Source organism: Hyperoodon ampullatus (genome assembly GCF_949752795.1).
Source record: "Hyperoodon ampullatus genome assembly, chromosome: 12".
NCBI classification, from domain to species: Eukaryota; Metazoa; Chordata; class Mammalia; order Artiodactyla; family Ziphiidae; genus Hyperoodon; species Hyperoodon ampullatus.
Window position 1 is genome coordinate 60,031,236 of NC_136925.1, and position 25,828 is coordinate 60,057,063.

The following is a 25,828-nucleotide window of genomic DNA, read 5'->3' on the forward strand; positions in this document are numbered from 1 at the left end:
CTTGTGAGAGCACTAACCCCATCATAAGGGCCCTGCCCTCATGACCTCATCTAACCCTAATCACCTTACAAAAAGCCCATCTCTGGGCTTCCCTGGTGGCACAGTGGTTGAGAGTCCACCTGCCGATACGGGGGACACGGGTTCGTGCCCCGGTGCAGGAGGATCCCACATGCTGCGGAGCGGCTGGGCCCGTGAGCCATGGCCACTGAGCCTGTGCGTCCGGAGCCTGTGCTCTGCAACGGGAGAGGCCACAACAGTGAGAGGCCCGCGTAATGCAAACAAACAAACAAACAAAAAGAGCCCATCTCCGAGTACCATCACATTGATTGGAGGTTAGGCTTCAGCATATGAATTTTGGGGAGATACAGACATTTAGTCCATAACACATATGATCAGCTTTAAAGTCAAGAGTCCCTCGTTTACAGTTTTTCACTTGAATGGAATAACGTGAATTATTGAAACTGGCTTATTTTACTCAAGTTGTATTAATGCACATTTTGATGGTTGTTACGATGACGTTAGGGAAATAAGTCAGTGTTTGACCATAACTATCTATGGTACTTTCTCTAAAACTTTTTTATTTCTGAGGTTATTGATTATTGTTCTTGGCTGTTATTAAGAAAGTTAGGCAGAGTATAGGAGAAGTTGACTGCTCATAAGGTGATGGTGATGTTTGCTCAGTTACAGATTTAGAAATGATGGCTATTATTATGAAGCCAGCTATTTTGGTATTACGAGGACCAAACAAGATCATGAATGTGAAAGAGTTTTGGGAATAAGCTTACAGAAGATTAGTCTACTAACTATTAGCATTCAAAGTATCAAAGCATTATTCAGTATAAGGAGGGAGTAAAGAGTATTGGTAAAGCCTGTGAGTTTTTTTAAATGCAAGAGCGTCTATCATATTATGGCATCATAATAACTAATAGGAAGATATATAATAAGGAAATGGTACATACCTATATAGTAATCATCTTAACTATCTATTATTATAACTAATGTGTAGAGAGTAGTTTAGGAAAAATTAATTCAAACTTAGGAAGCAGTTCTTCTGTCAGTTGCACACAATTATTTATTTAAACCATGAATCTGGGCTCCAATTGCTATTTGCATTCATGATTCATGATAAACTTGGTTAAGAATAGCTATATATGTCTAAAATTAAATTGGTTATTTTTCCTGTATATTTACAGTTATAATTGCAGTATATTTAATGGCCCTAAAGCAGTCTTTTATTCTTCACTTTTTCTCTTTTGGTTAACCTGAGCCTTTCTGAACTGAGGCAACCCTATTTTAAGAGTTTACTTCCTATTATAGTAAGAGCAGAAACAATAGTTTGTATTTTTCTTACAAAATCTATTTTGCAGAAATATCTGAATGTGGTTAAAGTAGTAAAATGAATTTTATAAAGGTAAGTTTTAAAAACTCTAATTAAATGATTGTACCTGATCTAATTGTAAGATAATTTTTGAACTGCAGAAATCATTTGGAAAAATTCCTAAAATATCTTTCCACTCTCACACCATACATTTCAGGATTTGACATAAATCCAAACACTCCCATTTCCAGGTCATGTCAAAAAGTCTAAACTGTTTGTTTTGCAGTAGCTTTCAAAGACCTTGGAGTCCATTATCCAGAAGCAGTTGTTTCCTTATTAACACTTAATTTCTTTTAGAATGTATTCACACAAAAATGTTTGCTTCATCACTAGGGCCGTTTGTTTTGTAATTAAGAGGAGGGGTAGAGTGGTCTTTTGATAGGTTTGCTTGAGGGCACAGATTTCATATTATGGTAATTCTTATTGTTTGGGGAACAGTAATTATATATAATTATATGTTCATATATTTTATTTGGAACAATAATTATGTAAATGTTATATATATTTTACATATGTTTCATTAGGCCCAGTTTACCTAAAGTATTACTAAGTCTTGCTACTACATAATATTTTCCTTTCAATATGGTTTGAATTAAAGCAATTGTCAAAGGTAAAACAAACCCTCGAGTGAACCCCACTGATAACTTCACAGCTTCTGTTGACTTTTATTTAAGTTCTGTTGACTTTTATTTAAGTTCTTACTTCATTGACTTTTATTTAAGTTCTGTTGACTTTTATTTAAGTTCTTACTTCAACACTGCAAAACTCACTTACCTGAAACTCATTTGATAGTAAGAAACCAAAATGTTCTTACTCAACCCTCTGATCAGAGCCTTCTCTTTAAAGCAGAAGTATCATAATGTACTGGACTTGTAGCAAAGGATCTGGATTTGCATTTCAACTATCAAGTATTATTTTTGTTATCATGAGGAAGTTGCTAAATATATGAATTTTTTATTATTTTCCTCTGTAAAATTGAGATTATAACTATCTCACAGGATCAAATAAGAAAATGAATAGGTGCATCTAAAAAAAACTCTTTTTTTGGACTGGAAAATGTTGCTAACCCTATTCCAGGCATGGGGAATTCCTTGCCAATCTGGGGGTCAGTGTCAGATCCACCCCACTGTGACAACTAATACAATGACCCGTCCTAGTCTGAAGGAATGTTCTGACCCTCTCTAAACAACGGTTATAATTTCACACCCTAAGCAGGAATGGAGAGACATTTGAAACCATTATGGATAGAAACTAGACAAATGGCTAGAACTTTGACTGGTTCACTTGGAAGATGAAGGTGTGGGTTGTATAATACTTGTTAAGGAAGAATAGCGATAGTTGGTCTATTTTACGGCTTAGCCTCTCCTGCTGTCTGTCATACAATCTTAGATTTGCTAGGAGACAACAGTGAAAGGTCTTAGAGTTCTTGCAGTGGCTGGGCTGCTGTAAGGGAGCTTTGTCTCTGAAACAAAAAACTTTCATGGAAAACCATAGATGAGGTATTGACTAGTATTGGGGCTCTTATTGCCCTGGAATGCTGACAAAGATGATCTATTGGGAAATGAGAAAATGACCCAAAGAAATTGAGGCAAATTCGTGCAGTTATCCTCTCTGCCTTGGAAAACTCCTGTAATTCTTATGTTGAAACAAGGATAGAATGTTAGAGGTGTTATAATAATAGGGCAGTAAATGCCTTCCATTAAAAAGGACGCCTTACAACAATCGTTGCTGTGCAGATCAAGCCCTAGTCAGCCAAAGGGACAAATACCGTAGCCACAGCCAGAGTTTTTATGGCTACTAAGTCTCGGGATTCCCCAAGCTGAAATAGATGATGTCAGTGATGGTGATCTTGCTGCCCAATATGGAACATTGCATGGACTGAAAGCATTAGAAGTTCATTTGACTGAGCTCTAAGCCAGCTGTCAATCAAGTAAATGCACCTTGTTTACTAGCATGGAGCTGTTCTCTCCTTCTGTGCCCCTAGATCTCTCCCTCCCCCTTTATCCCAAATTCAACTTCTTTAAGGAGAAAGATGGTTAGGGATGAGGCTGTCTTGGAGAAGGACCAAAAATCTTAAGCATCCATCCAAATGGTGTGTAAAAAATATGTTATACACTGGGAAACTCTGGAGAGGGGAGGGACTTCAACTTTTCTGGCCACGTTAGATAGAAGTACTCAATTTTTACCCAACCCATGGAGGAAAGAGGTACCTGAATTTAGCGAATGTGGCTTGAGCAGGATTTACAATGGGGGAAGGAAGCTAACAGATCTTGTGAGTGGGGCTCATTGGTCAATTCAGTGTATCATTGTTATAGCTTCCACTACTGAATTTTCATGATTATACTGTGAATGCTTATAAAATCCAGAAGGATTCTCCTGATCTGAAAGAGCTGCATATAGAGAAGTGCTAGTACCTTTCGAGCCCCACAATCCTAATGACTTCTTTTGGTTGTCAAATGGAAATAGTATAGTGAGGAATGCCATTGATCTGACACCAACAGAATCTTAACTTCACATGAAAAAGTGGCAGCTCTCCCTTTGGGGAAAACCTTATCCTCCTGATTCCCAGAAGATTCCCTTAAATACCTGAGGTTGGTTCACTGATGGATTAGCTAAATTGAAACCTAATGGTATCTCCACTGGACTGCTATGGTTGTTCAGCCTCACCATCAGCTATGTAGAAAAGTGGATATTGTCTCTGTTTGATGTGCAGAATTCAAGGCAGTTCTCATAGTGTTGGCCAATACTCCATTAATGAATCTTGTTATATAGTTATTTTAGCTGGGAAAGTTGCCAATGATTAGTTGTATGGTCTGCCACTTGAAAAACTGCCAACTGGCAGATTATAAAATCCTTCTTGAGGGCCACAAGCTGTGGACATGGTTAAGCTGTCAGGGCCATTCATGAAGATGCTTATGATAAGGGCGTGTTCTCTGATGAGAACCAACTGGAATCAAACTGGTTCAGCTTGCACCACCCAGATGGCTGCCATTGCTACCTAGATTCATTATTGTCCTGGACAGGCAGCACAGCCAGGGTCACAGACTGGGCAGGAACTGAAGCACTCTGTGTTTCTGTTATAGAGATGATTGGCATGGAAGACTGATTACTCCTCTATATAGTTGACCTGTTTGTCTCTGGGAGGGAAGACATATTTTATAGGGGTTTACCACTGCTGTTTCTAACAGATTGACTGCATTGTACCCCTCTTGGGACTGTCAGTGGTGCCTCACAGCTGCTGACACTTTTTCAGGTTATGGTTTTGCTGGTCCATTCCAATCAGCCAACTCCAGCCACACTGTTGGGGCCACTGAAATTAATCTAAATAAATCTGACAATGGTGTACCTTATATCACGGAAGCTAGGGCTGATAGGCAAGGTACTTAGGGGCGGTTTCACACTCCCAATCATCCACAAACATTTTGTATTGTTGCACATTGGAACAGCCTCCTTAAAATCAACTCAGAAGATTTATAACTCTGCCTCCCTGATCTTCTGGCATACATTAGTAAAACACTTCGGTTAATGAATCTTACTGGCCCCACTAAGGGATCATCTCTTGGCTACTTCCTGGGTTATGGTCAAGATGAAAGGTGTGAGAGGTTATATCAAATTTTATATTTTGAAAAATTGGCATATTATCCTGACCATTCCTAGACATGATGAGTCTTTCTTTCCCCTGAAAGCTACCGTAGACAGCCTGCTAGGTAAACCCTCTAGGTGGCAGCCTGGTTAAAGGGGAAGCAGAGGATTCAAACTTACTGTGGTTCAGCCACTTGAATTTTCTTGTTGGATTGAATCATCCTAGATTATAATTCTATCGATCACTTGATTGAGTAAACTGCTTGCTAGAGTCCCCCTAGAGTGGATCTTGTGGGTCAAAGTGGGGAACATATGGGCCTCTGTATGTTTTCTAAAAACGGCTTTGGCCTCTTGCTCTTGACCTTTCAGGATGAGAGATCTGTGTGTGCCAGTAAAAACTGACTGGAGAAAGGTGAAGGTGTAGTGACTGGAACATGACACATGATTTTGTGGGGATGGAGGAAGAGCAACGACTCTGAGGCTGTGGGTAGAAAACTTTAGGTCTGGGAGGTGCAGTAGTTGGAAGGACATTAATGATTTTTTGTCTTTCAGCCACCTTTAGAATCTTCCTCTTGGAGGAAAATGCTTTAGCGTGGCAGTCCCATCTGTTAGAAGCACCTTCAAGTTAGCTGGCTCCTGGCTCTGCTATCCCCCTGCCAGACATCTCTGACATGTTTGGAACACCATTTCCCTTAAATTTACCAACAAGTCTATCATACCAGCAGAAGGTGGCCCAGCCCCACCTCTCATTCAAAAAGCCTCTGAACACCTTTTGATGTCTTCCCCATCATTCCCATAGCTGTTACTCATTCCTTTCATAGAGCAAGCAAATGCCACTTGTTAGTGGTATGAACAAACAGAGATCGAACTGACTAATTTGCAAAACAAGACTAGACTCAGTCATTGGAGCTGCAATGGGAACCATCGGGCCCACCAACTGACCTAGAAGCCACATTGGAGGCACCATGTACCTGTGCCTCCCCCACCAATGCCATTCCTACTTGTGGGGTACCATCAAATGTAAAGGCCACTTTCTTTCTGGTGGCTCAGTGTGCATCTTGGAACTGTACTTGTCATTTAGATGACTTTTATGTTAGGGTTGACATAAGAGACACTCAAATGTTTAAGATTATAGATCATATATCATCAAATGTGGAACTCCATCCAAAATGAAGCCACCCTTGGTCACTCGAGAGTTTCATGGAGAGGTATTGACTTATTACTTATGTGTGCCCTGTGGGACATTATCTCTGTCTCCAATTAGAAGTGACGATATGAAATTTGTTCCTGATTTTAGCTGGTGTGATCAGTGACACGAGCTTGGTCCTGGAATGCATTCAGAGAAGACTCAACTCACTGGCCAGCTTGTTGTGGATAACAGAATTGTCCGAGAGTTCCTCTTGTGAGGCACGTTGGTATATATAGACCAAGTAGAAAGGTTGATACAGAAACTTAAGGATAAAGCCACCTGGTTGACTTTGATGCTTTCTGAGATTTGTTCTGCTAATTTGGTCTAGTGCTCTGGGGGGTGTGGTTCTTCAAGTTGGTCTAATCTTGCTGCATAGATGCGTTTAGATGCAGAGTTTGAGGAAATGGAGGACCCAATGATTCTGGTTTCTGGATTTATTTATATGGAAAATATGGAACAGTAAAAATAGACTTGGTGAAAAAGAATTATAATAGAACCTAACACTGGACATGTTAAAGTTTGATATGGCTGTGAGATATTTATATAGAGATGTAAATTAGGAGAAAGTAAGAGTTTAGGACTTAGAGGATGGATCTTAGGAGGTTATGAAAATTTGGGAATCTACAACATATGGATAGTATTTAAGACATGAGAATAGATGAGAGGGAGTGCGGAATTTGAATGGTTTTGGGCAGATCATTCATTTTGCAAATAGCCTCACCTCCGTTTGACCCGCTTCACTCCTTCAAGTTACCCACTTGGCTCCTGAATGTATTTGAGTTTGTCAGCCTTATCGGAAAAAGAAGGAAAAAGATTAAACAAACGATGACTATAATTACTGCATCGATTACTAGGTGGTATTTGCTATACTAGGTCATGGACATAATTTGCTAAATGTTTATTTAAAAATAGGTTCTTAGGTTTTGAATTTTATATTTTTTTATATTCTAATATAGATACCACATCAGTAACCTGGCTAAGGAGGCTGCTGTAGTTTGCGGTGGCTGTTTAATTTTGATTCCATGTGGCCTTTTTCAAACCAGCAATTTGGGAGCTTATTGTACACACAGACATTTTAAATTGTTTTTCTCTCCATTCTCTGTGGTTTTTCAGTTGTTGTCAGAATTATATGATTGCACTTTTGGTGTTCTTTTGTCCTCTCATGTTGGCTCTGTTTTATCTCTTAATTTCTAATATCCTTCCTAGGGATTTTTCACAAAGCTGCCTTGTAATTAATTAGGCAGTAATAAAAAGTGGCGGGAAATGCTATAACAGAGCCTGTGGGTATCTTATAACTCTGAAGAGGGTGGGTGTTTGATAGATTACTAGACAGTGTACAAAAGAGGAGATGATGCCACTAAGTGGGGAAGACACGAAGAGCAGGGGGCACAGAAGCAATCAACCTGTGTAAGGGTTTATGGAGGGTAGGTGGTCAAGGATGCACCCCATGAAACTGCAGTAACTGATTTATTTTCTTGATTTAAAAAAATTATGTGATTTCTACTAAACCTTAGAGTTGTCATGATTGAATAAACTTAATCTTGATTTGCATGTTGCTTGGAAAGATACTCCTGCATTTAAGAAATACCAGTGGAGCATGGACACCATGCAAGTCACTGCTGTAATGTACCGGCTGCCAGCCATTCATAATAGCTTCACTTTTATCAGAATGTGGGACAGGCCCTCATTGATAGTACTTACATCTCTGAAAGGTAGAATCGAAAGACTAAATAGAGATTTTGGAGGTCAAGGTGCCATTTTCAGTATTAAAAAAATTTGTTTTGAAGTATAGTTGATTTACAATATAGTGTAAGTTTAAGATGTACAAGACAGTGATTCGGTTATATATATTTTATACATAGTCGTGTGTATATGTTAATCTTAAACTCCTAATTTATTCCTACCCCCATCCCCCTTTCCCCTTTGGTAACCATAAGTTTGTTTTCTGTGTCTGTATTTTATGTATTTATTACTTTGTATTTTAATACATAAGGGAAACCAAACATTTGCTCAAAATAAGGCTCTCCTGGCTTTTAAAAACATCTAGTACATTTGATTTTGGCTATTTTATTAACTCATTTGTACCTGGAGTGTATGTCATAATAATTAGCAGCATTGATTGACAGCTACAATGCCTGATTTTAAGCATGGGTAATGAAAGCAATTATAGGTAAATAAAATCTATTTTGTGGATGGAGTCTTCAAAGGATGTGGTTTGCATTGAAAAAATAAATACTATACCACTGACACTCTGAGGTGGAAACCTTTATTTCACAGGAGGGGAAACAAATGCTCAGAAAGAACGGTTTATCTATTTGTTCCAGGTCACGTAATTAATTGGTGGCAGTACATTGGGGCTAGAAGGGCATCCCAACAATCTTTGTCCATAAAATGTTATTAAAAAACCATCAGTGTAATTTTCCTACTTAGTCATAATGGTCTAAAGTAAAAGTTTGCATTTACTTTTATGATCCAAGGAACATTTTGATGCCTTAATGTAAGCTGAGATAAAGATTACATTTCTCAGAAAAATTTTATTTATCTGTACTCTTTAAGAGTTGAAAGTACAAATGGGATTTCTTTTCTTTTTTTAACATCTTTATTGGAGTATAATTGCTTTACAATGTTGTGTTAGTTTCTGCTGTATAACAGAGTGAATCTGCTGTATGTATACATATATCCCGATATCCCCTCCCCCTTGCATCTCCCCCCCACCCTCCCTATTCCACCCATGGCATTTATTTTCATGTTTATATTTTCCTTACCTCAAAGTTATCACCACACGTGGCTCATTGCCCTCCCCCCACTTCCCAACTGAGACTGGGAAAGAAAATTACCATACAGACAACTTTCTTTAATTTATGAACTGATTTTGTCCTCCTCAGGGTTTTGGGTATGGTTTGTTGAGTCTCTGTTGTAATAGGGACAGACATAGATTTTTACTTCCAAGAATGTTTCTTGAGCTCTTAAGAGTTTAGAAAATATTGAGTAATTTATAATCCGTTTAAAAAGTAGCCAGTTCAGAAGTATATTCTGTTGAACTTAACAACTCTGATGTACACCACAATACTCAAGAAGCTCTAACTACTTAAGATGATTCAGCTGCAAAGAAGACGTTGCTTTTAGTGATCCTAACCATACAAAGATCAAAGAACTGAATCTGTCAAACATGGGGTCTCTAAAATAATTAATCAACATATCTTATTAACTCTAATAGACCCAGGCAGCTCTCTGTCAAGTAAGTATTGGAATGGCATCAAAACCTGGGCTAACGTGTGCTGTGGGTGGGATATGGACCCTTATCCAGTTTCTCAGCAGCAACATCCGTGGCCAGTACTGTGGGGAGATAGCGCCGTCTTCAGTCCCTAAGGGCACTGGGGTTTTTGTAGTGCAGACCAGACCTGAAATAGGTAATGGCTCTTCACTTAGTTCCACCCTCGAAAATGAAAATGACTTCAAGAAACACTTGTGGTACAAATTATTCAGAATGAAGTATTGAATCCTTGGCCGTAGGTCTTTATTTTGAACGCTTTGCCTCACTGTATCGGAGTCACACTGTAGAGACCAAGAAAAATGAAAGAAAAAGAAACCATCCCAGAATTACACAGACAAATTGGAGGCAGTAATTCCCATAATGCCTGTAAATGCTAAATTGAAATATTGTTGGAGGAACTTATGAAATGAGCTTAGTTTTTTTTTTTTTTTTTTTTGAGATCTGTGAGACATATTTAAAAGGGCTCGATGGGGAAAGTTGCATAATATTGTTTTCTTAAAAGAACACAATTCTTTTTTATAAACCTTTAGAAAAAAGGGGAACCTCAATGCCGGAGAATAGACTTATTTGCATTACCCTTATCTCTTGAATTTAGCTCTTCTTGTTTCCTTTTCATTTCATTAGAACTTACATATGTCTTCTTTTGAAAACACAAAAGGCTTTATTTTAGAAAATATTTTACATAAAATGATAACCTCTGTGTGAGCATTTCTAATTGTGTTCATCCCTTCCTCTACCTCAAATAAAAATACATTAAAAATGGATGAAATACAAATGCCCGTAATTATCTTTCCATTTTGTCAGCATGCACATATGTATGCCTAGGGGAAGAAGAAAATTTTGTGCTTATTGGAGAGATGTAATAATGAAAGTGAAATCTTACAAGCCTTCTGCTTCAACCAAAAACAAAAAACATAAAGTGTTGGTTGAGACTTTAAATGAATACCAATCCTCATTTAATCCCTATTTAAATGAGTACCAGTTCTTAACTTGCCATGAGGTATTTCTCCTGCAGAAATGTTTCACTTCAAAAGAAACTCAAGTAAAATTTGCTTTTAGAAAATTTAATGCAGGGATTTAAACTCTTCGAGTAGCTACACCAATGGGTTATGAAGGTGTCCCCATGACAGCAGGTTGACAGCCTAGGAATCAGGATAAATGCTTTAGATCCCAGTGAAAGACAGGAGCTGTTGATGGGGGTGACCTCTGACGGCAAGTCATCTTACTATAAACAGAAAGGCGTGGAAAGCCATTGGTCAGAGCCAAGAGTGTTTACTCTCCTGGTCTCCTCCTAGTTAACCTAAATAACTGCACTGCTCCTAGACCCTGCAGGTTCACGGCAGAGCAAGGTGTTTTTAAGGCTACCTGGATGCTGGTTCAAGACTATAAACCGTGCAGACTGTTCTGTAATCCTTGAACCGGGTTTCATCCTACTCACACTGGAGAGTGGAATTTATTGGCTGTTGAACTTCACACATACACACAAAACTTCCTTCCAAATAAAACTGGAATTAGTTTCAGGTTTTTGGACTTTGAATGAGGTAAGTTGTATTTAGCTTCTGATTGAGGCATTATAATTATTATTGTGTTATGTAGAAAGTCATTTAAGTATAAGCAGTTCTATCTCAGAGAAAAATATTAGGTAAAATAAGTTTGGATTTTTCTCAGTTTTAGCACAGGATGAGAGAAGAAATATGTACATAAAAATTGAGTTAGTAGGTCATTAAGTGAGGTCATTAAGAGAAAAACCCTAGTCTGCCCATGCTGAAACTTTTAAATACATTTTGTCTTTACTTCCTAAAATTCAACCTCTGTAATTACCTTATGTTAATTCTGGGAGAAATGCAGGTGATACATTAATTGATAATTAATAGATTAGCTTTCATTAGAAAGTTTTAATAGTTGACTTTGAGGGGTTTTCCCTTATAATAAGGTACATGCTGCAGGGTTTTAACAATTAATACCAGCCATTTAAATGAAAGGCTTTTTTTCTGGATAACTTTTATTTTGAAATTTTGTGCCAAATTTGGATTTTTCATTAGATTTCAAGTGTAGTCATCACAATGATGTGTTTTATATTTTTTTGTGAGAACAAATATTTCCCTCTATTTATGGAACTTTATTTTTTTTCCCAAAACTATGATTGTAAGTTTAATTTTAACTTCTTAATGATATCTTAAGCTTCCAGTTGGTTTTTACCTTCATTTGGATGTGCACTTGAGCACGTGCTTTGATTTAAAACCTTGATGTGGAAGCCTTTGGAATGTTTTGGTTTAAATTACTTAAACATATTTTTTTATCTTTGAATCTCTTTATCTTTGAATGAAGAAAGAGTGTGAATTGGTGTTTTGCTGTATCAAGGAACTAAGCTGTGGGTGAATTGCCACAATAATTACAGTATCTTAAAGATTTCTTTCATTCAAGACAACTGAGGAAAGCTTTGCTCTGTTGATACTGTTTTATTATTCTTGTGAGAAAAACATAATTCTGGAGGAGAAAATGTCTTCTAAGTGTCTGATTTACTAACAGAGTTAGATTGTTTAGGGAACCTGTTTGAAGAAAAGGAGGATGAATTATCACAGCCAATAAGTTTTCCAGTTTGGTTACCAGGGTCTACTGAGCATCAGTCAGCGCTATCCAGTTTCCTGCTCCTTTCCTTAGTTGCGGTTACTGTTTTCTGGAATCCTGTGTAATTGAATAATGATGTTGCACTACCTTATTTTGCTTTTTGCCTGTTGGTTTGTTCTTTCACCCAACCTTTCCTAAACTAGTAAAATACTACTTATCAAAATAGCAACAAAAGCGAATCCTAATAATCATATAATGTGTTGTTATAACTTCTTAGGGAGAGGGAGAGACGGAGAGAGAGAGAAAGAAAGAGAGAGAGAGACCAATTTTTAAAATCTCTACTTTGATTTCTCTCTTTCCTCCTCCAAGTTCTTTACGAGTTACTGTTGTTAGAATTTTTGAAACTGTATGATCTGACTTTTTGAACTCAGCCACCCGCAGAAGGAAGGTCGTTGTGTGTGTCAGGGGCAGTCTCACATTTTGCTTTGGGGAAATACTATAAGCCAATTTCGAAGGTAATGCAGCTGTTGAAGAAATACAAAAGCCAGATGACTTCATAAGTGTGTATTGAGGAAACCACGATAAATTGTCCTTAGAACCCGCTCTCAGAAAGCCATTTTAATTGAGGTCAAAGAGGAAAAAATTGTAAGTATATCTCAATTATTTATTAGGTTTACCTAGAATGAGACCTTCACGACAGATAAACCTAATTTATAGTTCCTTTACTCTTTAACCCTTGAGTTTAACCACTGTGGGGATCTATTTTACATTGAGACTGCAGAGGGTACTTCATTCTTTATGATAGACACATATTTAAGGTCACAGAAACTTTGAAATTACCTGACTAAATTTCACTTCCAGCTAAAGAATCAACTTGTACATTTTAAAAGGCTTGCAATAAATTGCTTAGTTTTTACCTGGAGTTACACAGTTAATGGAACTATTTTTTCTGACCACAAATTTGTATGTGTGAAATATGTTTCACATGGAACTATTTTGTCTTTTGCCCTTAGCTTACAGGTAATTCAAAATGTTACTTTAATTTGATAGAAAATCTACTCAATTTACTCAAAACATAATTTGTGTTTTTTTAGTGTGTAAATTATGACACAGAGTCTGTGTTTTATTAACTCTGCTAATGAAGAATTTCATTTTAGGATTAAAACCTGAGGAAAGGTGATTTATAAGCTTCTTACAACAATGGTTATGCAAGATGGATTTCATATAAAACTACTTTAGAATAGAGTTTGAAACTCAAAATGTTGCCAGAGTGTCATTTAAAAATCAAATTAAAATGCAGTATGCTACAAATACATTTTTGCTTATTGGGTATAGTTTAATTTTAAAAATAAAGAACATGATGCCAGGACCCCAGGATTTTCTATTTAAAAGTTGCTATTTTAATGGAAGATCAACAATTTAAAATTTACAAAATTTGAAAATATAGCTGTCCATTTATACTTCTTTTATCAACACGCTGTGCCAGAAATATTTATATCATATGTAAATTCATATTCAGATCAATCTACAGGTATATGTTGTTCAATTTAAAATTGTCTTTAACATTTTATTGTTTACATTCTACCTGTCAAGTTGTTTTTTAAAGTTAAAGACTTTCTCAGTTTTCCTTACTAGTTATTGTGATACCTTTGGGCACATTAGGAGAGTTTTCAAATATTCGTTGAAAATATTTTTTAAAGTTTACATATATGTATTCAAACCTAAGAGAGATTTTAACAGAAACTTTTACTAAAATCCAGCAATTATATATTAATAAACCAGATTATCTCTATATTGATTACTGTTCAAATTGAAAAGGTTAGTTATCAATTGTACCTAGTACACAAATGATATCAGGCGCACTAGAATATGTTGCACAATGACTGATATTTATACTTTAAAACAAATGATAGCTAGTCTACGCCTGTGGCCAAATTCTTTTGAAGTTTCATGATTAAGATGAGCTGAATTAGTTAAGTGGTAGAGGGCTGTGTAGTCTAGGGGTCAGTTGTGCTTGGCAGGTCATGATAAATTGGGAAGTTTTTCTTAACCTTGTGGCCAAAACATTCCAATATCTTAAAAAGGAAAAAGAAAACAAACATATAAAAAACATTGTCAAAAACATTAGCAGGATTTCTCTATTTAGGGGAATAGGATCAATTCTTAAGATTATTTTTAAAGCGTTGTTTGTGTGAATTCATAAATCTCCATTTGAATGGAGGGAAATCTAAAGCTAAAGATTTTCATATTGCACACTTGTGGCTTTATTCTTTCCTGGTCAGTGAGAACATGTACAGTAGAGTCAGCAATTTGAATTTAACTGCAATGGATTCTACCAAATCAACATTATGCTCATTAAGTATTTAGTTCTTAGTTTAGAATTGCACATTCCATTTTCCTTTTTGTTGTTTTCATATTATCTATCTTGTGACACCCAGAATTGCAAAGATACATGTTCAAAAGTATAAAGAGACCTATACAAACATAGGTAGCTATCTCTTAGAGTTTATAGTGCACATTTGTGAGAAAAAAAATCATTTTAACACTTATCTGTCATATTTATGCCAAGTATCATGGCAATCTAGTCTCGTTTCCAGGCTTAAGAGGGGACCAACTTTCATATGAACTGTAACATGATATGTTAAGGCATCTTACGGTTACTTTTGTGGCATTTTAAGTACTGTATTACTTTTGATATAGTCCCTGGTGGGTAGTAATGAAAAAACATACTGTTAGAAAGAGTTTGAAATTTTCCTGAATATTTTATACAGTATATATAGAGTTTATGGCAGGTGACAAAAGACTATGGCATAACTAAGAAGAAAATGTACTCCAGAATTTTAAAAGCTCATGTGGCTTGACATTTGATTTAATACACATATACTGAACATGAATAATTATACTTTGTCTCCCTGAGTCATTGTTACTAAGTTTCTTTTTAAATCTTTTCAACCTTGCAATGAACTCTCAAATAATTTGAACCCTATTGTGACAGTTGTAGTTGATGAAGAGTTATAGCCTATAGGATTTTTTACCTTTAAAACATAATTCCTCCCCAGTGTGTAATTTTATATAACCTCCCTCCCCCAAACCTGGGTTCTGGAAGGCTCCTGCATTAAAGGCCAGAAATCAAGAAATATTTTGCCATGACAGTCCAATACTAGCGGGGTAAAATAATTTCCACTTCAGGTTTTCGGTGGTGGCTTTGTTTTTATTAACCCTCTAATCCCACTATTATGAGCGTCTTATGTGTTGTTTTTGTTTACAGTTGCAGTTAATAACAGAATATTCAATCGTATCTTTATAATTTGTCTATGAATAGCAGTTAAAGAAGGGTTATGGCAATTTTCCTTTGGACCGAAGTAAATGCAGTAGAGTTCTCGCACACTTTTATAATAAGTAAGTGGTACCTTGGGCTTTTGGAAACCTATACTTGGTATTGCGGGGAGGAGCTCGAGTAAGCAATGATAAAAACGTCAAAGAGGGATATAATAAGAAAAGGGAGGAGTAAAGAAACTTCCCTAACTCCATGGAAAGAATTTCAGAAATGTGTGAATTATAGAGCTGCAAGATTTTTGTTTCTAAGGAAGAATGACACATTATAACAATAGTTCTATTAGATTATTTAGTAATTAGATTTTCACAAAGTCTGTCTCCAAAACTTTAATTTTCTGACCACCATTTGGCAAAATGGTATTTTATTTTTTTGAAAAAACTCTCAAATTTGTATGAGCATATTAAAACAGAGATATCTTTTTTAAAACTCTTTGTGACAGTCTTTGTGTTCCAAAGATTCTTTTTTCATGCACTGAGTTTTTAGAAGTCAAGAACTGAATTGTAACATACCTAAAAAATGTAAAATAAGTCTCGTTGAGAAATGTGGAGACGTTTTCATAGAAGCCAGTTTAGATAGTGTAAATTTGTATGGGAGAATAGCAGAATAGCAATTCTATGCTGATCTTCTCAACACAAATTATATTTACTTGGCTGCACAAATAATCGTAGTTATCACATTAAAGTGTACCTAGTGTGGTAAGTTCTAAAGTGGTATTAACTTGCAAATATTATATTTAGAAAATGAACATATATTTTCTTTCATTACTCTAAGTAAATAAACATTAGAATAATTTTCGGCAAAAGCCTCTACTACAAAAAATATATGTTTACTTGAGTATGCCAAGTGTTATTATTTTGACTCAATTTTAAAATTAATTCATATAACTACTTTTATATTTTCTTAGTTATGTTACTGTGTGCATTCTGAAGTAAAATAGAAAGGGACATCGTTTAATTCATATTTATTTAATGCTGTTAATTAGAGAACAGGATGTTCAGGGGGAAGCACATCAAGCTCTGAGCTTGGTTCACCTAATTGAAAAAATTAAATGTGTTAAAAAGGTCATCTAATGGAGATGTAGGAATTGAGAGGATAATTTACATTTCTAGAATAAAGCTGGAATAATCATAAGAAAAACTTTTAAGTTCCGTTACATAATTTACAATTCAAATATGACCAAATTCTAAGTATTAGAAAATATGAAAAAAATGGCACATAACAATTTATACCTCTGTCTCCTTTTTTTACTAAATTAGAACCTAATGGTAACTAAAGTTAGGTACCCATTCTGCTTTGTCAGCAATTATTTATAATAATTTATCTAACCCAGTCATGAAATACATTTTATAAAGTGTGTACTAATACAAGACTCTAGGCATTGATACACTACAGTATTTGTATAAATATTATTTACTGAGTCATGCACATTTTGTAGTATTCACACTTGAAATAAATCAAAGCTGACAATTATTGTTAACATTAATTCTGTATCACTTTCTGTATTCCGAAGAGTATTGCTTGAAATAACCTACAATATAATTTGTATTGGAGGAACGAATTTTATTTTTATATCTATATTTTATCCATTGTTCTCCTTAAACAGTAATGCATTCAAATCTATTTTTTATTAGATTCTCTACACAGTTCAGTGAAGAAATAAAAATTGTCTTACATACTACCCACAAAAATATGTATGTTATTCATTACATCAGCAAATTTTCATTTATAAAGTTTTTATCTTGGATTTATAGTTTCAGAATTGATCTTTTATTATCACTGTATAGTATGCTCTAAGGCCTAATCATTAAATTTCACTTCAAAACAAAATAAAGTTACAAAAGAGGTCTTTTTAAAATGTCTTCTTCCATTATTCCATCCTTTACGTTATTTATTTATTTATCTAGGCTGATTTGGGTCTTCATTGCTGCACGCGGACTTTTCTCTCGTTGCGGCGAGCAGGGGCTACTCTTCATTGCAGTGCGCAGACTTCTCATTGCGTTGGCTTCTCTTGTTGCAGAGCACAGGCTCTAGGTGGCGGGCTTCAGTAGTTGTGGCACGTGGGCTCAGTAGTTGTGGCTCGCACGCTCTAGAGCACAGGCTCAGTAGTTGTGGCAAACGGGCTTAGTTGTTCTGCAGCATGTGGGATCTTCCCGGACCAGGGCTTGAACCTGTGTCCCATGCATTGGCAGGCAGATTCTTAACTACTGCGCCACCAGGGAAGTCCTACATTTTTTTTATTATCATTAATGTTTCAGGATTTATAAACAGCAAGATTACAAAATAATTGGGATAGTTGGTTCCAGCTCTTTTAGAAGATGGTGGATTGGATAAAAGAAACTGGTTTTTCTTTGCAATTTTTTTTTACGAGTTAATTCTGTTTTCCCTCAAAAGATTGTAAGCCTCTCAAAGTACCTAGTGTTATAAAATGTGAAAAATTTTAAGTTGATTTTTTTTTTTTTTTTTTTTTTTTTTGCGGTACGCGGGCCTCTCACTTTTGTGGCCTCTCCCGTTGTGAAGCACAGGCTCCGGACGCGCAGGCTCAGCGGCCATGGCTCACGGGCCCAGCCGCTCCGCGGCATGTGGGATCTTCCCGGACCGGGGCACAAACCCGTGTCCCCTGCATCGGCAGGCGGACTCTCAACCACTGCGCCACCAGGGAAGCCCTAAGTTGATTTTTATACTTGAATATAATTGTCATAATGCAAAACATTCTAGAGATTATATTTTATACATATATTTTCCAGACATTGGAAATATTCATTATTCTCAATACCAGATCCCACATTCTTTATAATTGTTTAAAAAGTACAATTTATATTACTCATGTACATAACAGCCTAAAAAATTTAGAGAGTGAATGGTTTTGTGAAATAAGAACATCAGTTTTTTATAAGTGGCTAGCTAATGTAATATTGTTGACCAGTCTTTTCTAACCCCTTATTCTGCTTCATTTTCTCTTGGCAATCGTTGCTGCTGACTTTATATTCGTTGCTTATCTGTTTACATTTTTACTTTATATCTCCTCCACTAGAATGCATGATCCATGCAGGCAGGTTTTTGTTCATCTAAGTCAGCACTGTTCAACAGAAATATAGTCCAAACCACTTGTGATTTTAGCTTTGTTAGAAAAGTAAAAAGAAGTGATTATAACCCAGTACACCTAAATATCATTTTATTTATGAGTATAAAAAATATTGAGATATTTTCCCTTTTTTGCATACATAGTCTTTGAAATCCCATGTGCCTTTTACATTTCTAGCACATCTCAGTTTAGACTTAACCACATTTCAAGTTCTAAATAGCCACGGTGTGTCTACTGTCTACTTTGCTGGACTGTTCAGGTCTAGTTCATCGCCGTGCCTAGAAGGGCGCCTCATAACCCCAAAGCATTCAGTAAAGCCTTGTTGAATGAGTGGATCCTGATACCTCAGACATACAACAACAGCAAAGACAACAAAATGGATGTTGTTTTATGCATTAGACCATCTTTGCACTTGTTAGGGTGTTGGTACATGTTACTAGTGCTTGGTTAAAAAAAAGGTTACTTCAGTAGTCTAATTTAAAAGATTTATTTGATGGTTAATATATTGCAAGAAGTAAATAGTAGCGTCAAAAATTGTTCCCCAGAATGCTAGTTTCAACTCTTAATTTTAAAACAACCTGATAAAAGCAACTGGCAAATCTAGCATCGGAGAGAAAGGCTTGCTGTGGAGCATTCAGTTCTAATTCTGTCCCTGTTAGTGCTAGCTGTGGGACATTGCCAAGTTGCTTAACCTCTCTGAGCCTTGGTTTTCTCATTTGTAGAAGGAGGATTTCATCCATCACTCCGGACTTCATAGATTAAGTGATATTACATATATATAGTCCAGTACAATGAGTGGAAAAGAATACTTAATAAATGGCAGCAATTATCATTATGAAATATTAAAAATTGAACTTTTAAATATTAAGATGTTTTGATCTTCATTTTAGAGAGATTAGTTTATATGTTTATGAATTTTAGTTTTTTAACATTTACTCATTAAAATGCCCTCATAGATCAGGATTTAAAATTTACTACATAATTGCTTGCAGCAATTATGTAGTTCTTTGTAGTTCTCAGCATCATCATCTGTGAATTGGGATAAAAAGTAGTATCTACCTAAGCATGTGCCTGGCATATGATAAACACTCCAATATTTTAGCTGTTGTTCATTCATTCAAAAATTTCAGTGTTTGATGTTTGTATCTTCATTACGTATTAATAGTTATTTTCTTGAAATAAACTCTTAATTCTTTTTCATCTTGCTTTGATTTTTGCATGTACTTTTATAACATTAAGTAGGGTTAAAATTCACATTTTTGCCACCAATTAAATGCATTTAACATTATTTGTCTTTTTTCTCTTGGCATATTTTTGGCTCGTTTCCTTGTGTGTCTTATGAAAACTAAGATTTGGATTTAAATTATGGGCATGAAATTCTGCCTCGTTTCTTGGCCTGTTTGTTTCAGCTTTATTCAAAACAAATTCAAAACTAAATTAGTGGTCATTAAAGACAAAATTCTATGTATTTTGTAAGAATAGTCTTCCTTTAATAGTGTGTATATTTCAGCAGCCACTGTTTAATGAAGTATTGATCTCTCAAATGGGACAGTGTGTTTAAATTTAGGTAAAACTCTCCATTTGGCTTCTAATTCTGTGACCAAGACACTGTGAACATACAAGTTTCTTTATTTAAAATTTTTATATATTATTTTTTATTGTAGTAGAGTTGATTTACAATGGTGTGCCGATCTCTGCTGTACAGCAAAGTGACTCAGTTATACACATATACATGTTTTTATATTCTCGTCCATTATGGTTTATCACAGGGTATTGAGTATAGTTTCCTGTGCTATAGAGTAAGACCTTGGTTATCCATTCTAAATGTAATAGTTTGCATCTATCAACCCCAAACTCCCAGTCCATCCTGTTCCCTCCCCCCACCCCCTTGGCAACCACATGTCTGTTCTCTATATCTATGAGTTTGTTTCTGTTTTGTAGATAGGTTCATTTGTGCCATATTTTAGTGATATAAGTGATATCATATGGTATTTGTCTTTCTTTCTGACTTACTTCATTAAGTATGATAATCTCTAGTTGCATCTATGTTGCTGCAAATGGCATTATTTGTTTCTTTTTTATGGCTGAGTAGTATTCCATTGTGTGTGTACATGTGTGTGTGTGTGTATGTGTGTGTGTGTACACACACCACATCTTCCTTATCCATTCATCTGTCAATGGGATAAGTTGTTTCCATGTTTTGGCTATTGTGAACAGTGTTACTATGAACATAAGGGTGCCTGTATCTTTCTGAATTATAGTTTCATCTGGGTATATTCCCAGTAGTGGGATTGCTGGATCATATGGTAATTCTATATTTAGTTTTCTGTGGAACCTCCATACTGTTTTCCATAGTGGCTGTACCAACTTACATTCCCACCAACCGTGTAAAAGGGTTCCCTTTTCTCCACACCCTCTCCAGCATTTGTTATTTGTAGACTTTTTTAATGATGGCCATTCTGACTGGTGTGAGGTAGTACCTCATTGTAGCTTTGATTTGCGTTTCTCTAATAATTAGTGATGTTGAGCATCTTTTCAGGTGCCTACTGGCTATCTGTATGTCTTCTTTGGAGAAATGTCTGTTAAGGTCTTCTGCCCATTTTTCGATTGGGTTGTTTGTTTTTTTGTTGTTGAGTTGTATGAGCTGTTTGTATATTTTGGAGATTAAGCCCTTGTCTCTCACATCATTTACAAATATTTTCTCCCATTCTGTAGGTTGTCTTTTCATCAGGTAGGATAATTCTTACCAGTTCTTCTTTTTGGAAGGCAGAATAGAACATGATGATTGGAGCTTGCATGACTTGTGATTAACGTCTCTGCATAATCAGAACTTGCAAAACAAGTTTCTTAATGATCATCTAACTTTTCTCCATCAATTCAGAGGAAAGATAGGGTTTTGAAGTATTTTTAAAAAGTCATAAGTTAACTCTTTTTTTTGATCTTTGGTATTACCAAAGTTTTTGCAAGGACAGATTAAAAGGTCAGATCATATTCTACTTTATACTTTTTTTCAATCAATTACAATATTCGGTCAATTCTGTCTTAGAAGTATCTATCAAAAACATCATCTCAACTCTCCCTATGGCTCCTGTCTTAATTCAGGTCTTCACCATCTCTCACTGATGGATTGAATGATTCACTTAGTGAACTAGTATTTGGGGACTCTTTTAATCCATTTGGGCTGCTATAACAAAATACTGCAGGTAGTTTATAAACAACAGAAATTTATTTCTCACCATTCTGGAGGCTGGGAAACGCAAGATGGAGGCTCCAGCATGGTTGTATGTGGTGAGAGCCCACCTCCTGGTTTAGAGCCAGTGACTTTTTCTCACTGTGTCCTCACATGGTAGAAGGGCTAGGGAGCTCTGTGGGGTCTCATTTGTAAGAGCATTAATCCCATTTGTAGAGCCTTCATTTTCATGATCTAAGCACCTCCCAAAGACCCCACTTTCTAATTCTGGGGGGTGAGGATTATACATATGAATTCTGAAGGGGTACAAACATTCAGACCATGGCAAGGAGCTAAGGATTAGTGCTATACAAGATCAATGCCATGTCTGCTTTCATGGAATGTATACTTTCCCTCTTGCTGCATTAGGCTCTTATCTGTCTCTCAGTCCTCAGCCTGTCCCCTTCCACACTACCTCCTGCACCATCTCTACCCAGTCTGTTTCTTAAAATCCTTCATCGGTCTTCATTGTCCAAAGATTAAATTCCAAATTCTTTACCATTTATAAGGTCTTCATAATATGGTTCCTCTGACAAACCCCATGACGTTGAAGTACCTACTTTTTTCCAGATTTCATCTTTGAAGCCTATGTCCTTTAAGACTTAGCTCAGAAGTCACTTGCCTCTGAATAAATAGATTGTCCTCTGAACATCAACCTCACTGTATAGACCTCTCCTATAGTAGTCATGGTATCTTAAATATTATTCTTCCCTCATTCGACCATGAACAAATGAATAAACCCCCAAAAAAGAATTACTTTGAAGAATGCAAAGTTCTAACAATATCTAAAAGAATATCTATATCTACTTCAATCTTTCATCATATTCTTATTAAGCATAAGCTATGAATCTGGGACTGTGCAAACTAGATAGTAAGTAATCAATAATTGTGTTATCTGGCATTACAATTACAACTTTAAGAATAAATTAAAATAATAAGAACTTTCTGGTTAGTTATTTGGAGAAAGATGTTTTGTAAAGCCATTGGTATTAAAGATTTTTAAAAATCTTTGCTTTTTAAACCATAAGAAGCTTGTCTCATTCTGACTCTTGCTTGGAAGTATCTGTCTAGTTTGCTTGTGTGATCTGGAGCTCCTTTAGTCAGTCCCAAAGTCAAGCTATCATAGTCTTTCAGAAAGTGACATTCACTTTGAGGTGATCTCTACATATTCATTGGGCAGTTCATATAGTTTCTGGTGATGAATCATAGGAAAGAACCAGTGGGTAAGAAGGGTTTTATTATCGTGTCCTTCCCTTTTTGTTATTTTTCTTGGAATTTTTAATGGACTTTTGTGGGTTTCATAGTGAATTTTATGCTTACATTTTAAGAAAAGTTTTCCTTTTTCCCTCTTCTTTTTTTTTTTAAACTAATTACTCAAAAATATTTCTTCACCCTTCCATCTCTTGGTGCTAAGTTTCATATTAAGAGCATAGATGTTACTTAATAGGACAGAGATAATAATTTCTTTGCTAACCAGTTTTATTTTCATACTGTATGAATGTATACAGTGGATGCAAAAAAGAGTATAGTTAGTCAAGCAAATACTTGATTTCCCCAATTATAAAACATCTAGGCTTAGAACTGAAATCAAAAACGTGGATTTTTGAAAGTGTAAGGATCTTTTTTTTTTTGTATTTGTATTTTTAAGTCAGAAGAGGAAAGAGTTACTTTGTGAGCTGGAAAGACAATGCTGTATCTTTAACATTTAAAACTTACTCTTAAGTGATGCCATTTGTATCACAGTTCACACTTACGTAGTATACTCATGGTGTATATTCAGTAGACTTATTTTCACTTCCAAGCTACATATTAGAGGTTAAAGTGCCTTGGATTCTGTAGGTTGCATAAATAGACCATGGCAATGTGAACACCCAGAGTGTATGACAATGGACTTGTTAATGTATACTGTTTATGATCCATATTAACTAAGGAATTTTTGAAACGGAATTTACTTTACATATAATGTACCATTAAGACCATAATAATCAGACATAGTTATCTATGCTTGAAGTTAAATTGTGAAAGGCAATGGATGTGTGCTTTACCTTATTTTAGAGGATGTATCACACACTTTTGTCCAGAAATGGATAGCGTGTCCTAAAAGTATAAGTTATTTTCATTCTTTACCTTTTGTGGGTTAAAAACCACAAAGGTGAAATACAGTCTGCAAAGTATACTCTAAATATATATGAGATGTCTGTGAACAATGCCAAAACTTAATTGATATGCTGAGAAATATATAAAACATACAGCCACTGGATTGAGAAAATGAAAATTAATATATGAATGTTTTAGCTAACACTGTGCTTTGCCCCCAGAACCTGGTGTTTATTATTGTGTGCTTTAGTAGGAGACAGAAGCAGTATCAACTGGAAAAACATTTCTTAGTGAATTGAGAGCAGTATGACTTTCCAGTTCCTAAGTGGGAAACCTGGTTCTTTGGTTTCTTTGTTCCTAGTTAAGCTAGTCCCAAGCTATTTTAGCTGAACATTTTACATACTAATGGAGTCTAGGGAAGTGCCTTTGGCAGCTGTTCATAGGATAATAATGAAATACACTATTTAATACCACATGCTACTGCTGTAAAATGTGGGGAGTATTTTATAGAGATCTTGGTGAGCAGAGCTGTAGCCACTCTAAATTTAACAAGTGTGTGAACCTGAATGAGGAAGTTGTATTTTCATATGAGACTAACTAGTACTCTTTTCTTACAGGTAAAGAAAACGTGCACAGAATCAGATGTTCCAGAACCCCAGAATTCCAGGTACAGTAAAATAGGGACCAAGACTTCACTAAGAGAAATTGCAGTTTTGGAGAACTAATAAGACATTGGACTCCAGATACAACTGTGTTTTAAAACATTGAGTTTAACAACTTATCTGAATGGAAATTACACATTAGACTGGCTAGAATGCCATTAATCATAGTATTAATAAAAAGGGCACTGATTGAAGTCAACTTTAAAGAACAATAGTGGGAACATCTCTAGGAACACTGGAAAATATATTCCCTTAGCATCCATTATTTTAAGTTCACCCTCATTTTTCTTTCTAATCTCTTCTTATAACGTATTCACATTTGAAATTTTGCCAGAAACTGAATGCCTCTTAAATCTGTGTTTACCAAAAATCTACCTTTTTTTTTCAATCAAACATTGCTAGATTTTGAGAATGCCATCAAAGAGAAAAGATAAAAATTAACTTGGCATTCTCTTTATGGTTATATAGAGCTTGAAGAAATGATGAATTAAAGTGGTCAGGCCACTACATATAGGAGTTTAGCCCCATTTAGTTGTTTGTGGTTGGACCAGATGCCTAACAGACATTTTTAGGTCTATACATTCTCATTGTTTTTATTTCAAAATTTTAAATTGGTAAGTAAAAGTATTTTAAATATCATAACAATAGTAAATGCATATCCTTCATATGATATAAATGATATAGCTTAACTTCTTACATTAAGAAATTTGTTTAATGGTGAGATGGGTGTTAGTTTATTTTGTCCTACTTGCTGCAGCTTATGATGTATGTAGTGATTCTCTTGGTATAGTAAAACAATACAGAGCTAGGTAAAATGTTAATGACCACCATATTTTCCTTTTGGAAAGCAAGTATATACTATATACAGTCCATTCACAGTTTGAGTAAATCTTCCTTTGTTTTATATAATATGATATTCTTATAATTAATTCCTATATATATTATAGTGAAATGATTGTGTATGGTCTTTTCTTTTGGATCATCAAAAGTATATAATATGATATAGGATTTTTGACATATGATCTTTGTCTTTTACGATTCAATATCAAAATAGAACCAAATACTTTTAGCTTATTGGAGCTTTAGGAAATGGATGAACCATTAATTTTTTCCTACAAAGCAAAGGAATTCCAGGATGTGTGGAGAGGGGAGACTCAAGCTCTATTCCTTGTGGACATTTCCTTCTTGACCATTTTGCTGACCTATATGAGAAACCCACCTATGACTTACAGTTTAACTAATTAGATAATCTTTGCAAATAGCTGGTCTTGAGGGTTAGTAGGGAAAACAGAACATATAATTATATTCTTTTTATTAATATTGTATATCAAAATGTTTTACTCTTTAGGCCCCTCAGGATTTTTGGACAGATAGTGTTAGTGCTTGAACAAATTTTAAACAAGCAGAAAGCCACCAAAGTGACTCAGTGT

General features: G+C 35.5%; 1 protein-coding gene across 9 annotated transcripts in view; it reads left to right on the top strand.

The window, feature by feature from the left end:
• Nucleotides 1-25,828, top strand: part of EYA4 (EYA transcriptional coactivator and phosphatase 4) — a gene marked incomplete at both ends in the record, with an annotated part of 230,504 nt that overhangs the window by 82,468 nt on the left and 122,208 nt on the right. For all 9 annotated transcript variants that reach the window (XM_079716542.1, XM_079716539.1, XM_079716541.1 and 6 more), the window contains one exon: nucleotides 24,354-24,403. In XM_079716542.1, the coding sequence (XP_079572668.1) occupies nucleotides 24,354-24,403 (50 nt within the window). The remainder of the gene's footprint in view (nucleotides 1-24,353; nucleotides 24,404-25,828) is intronic.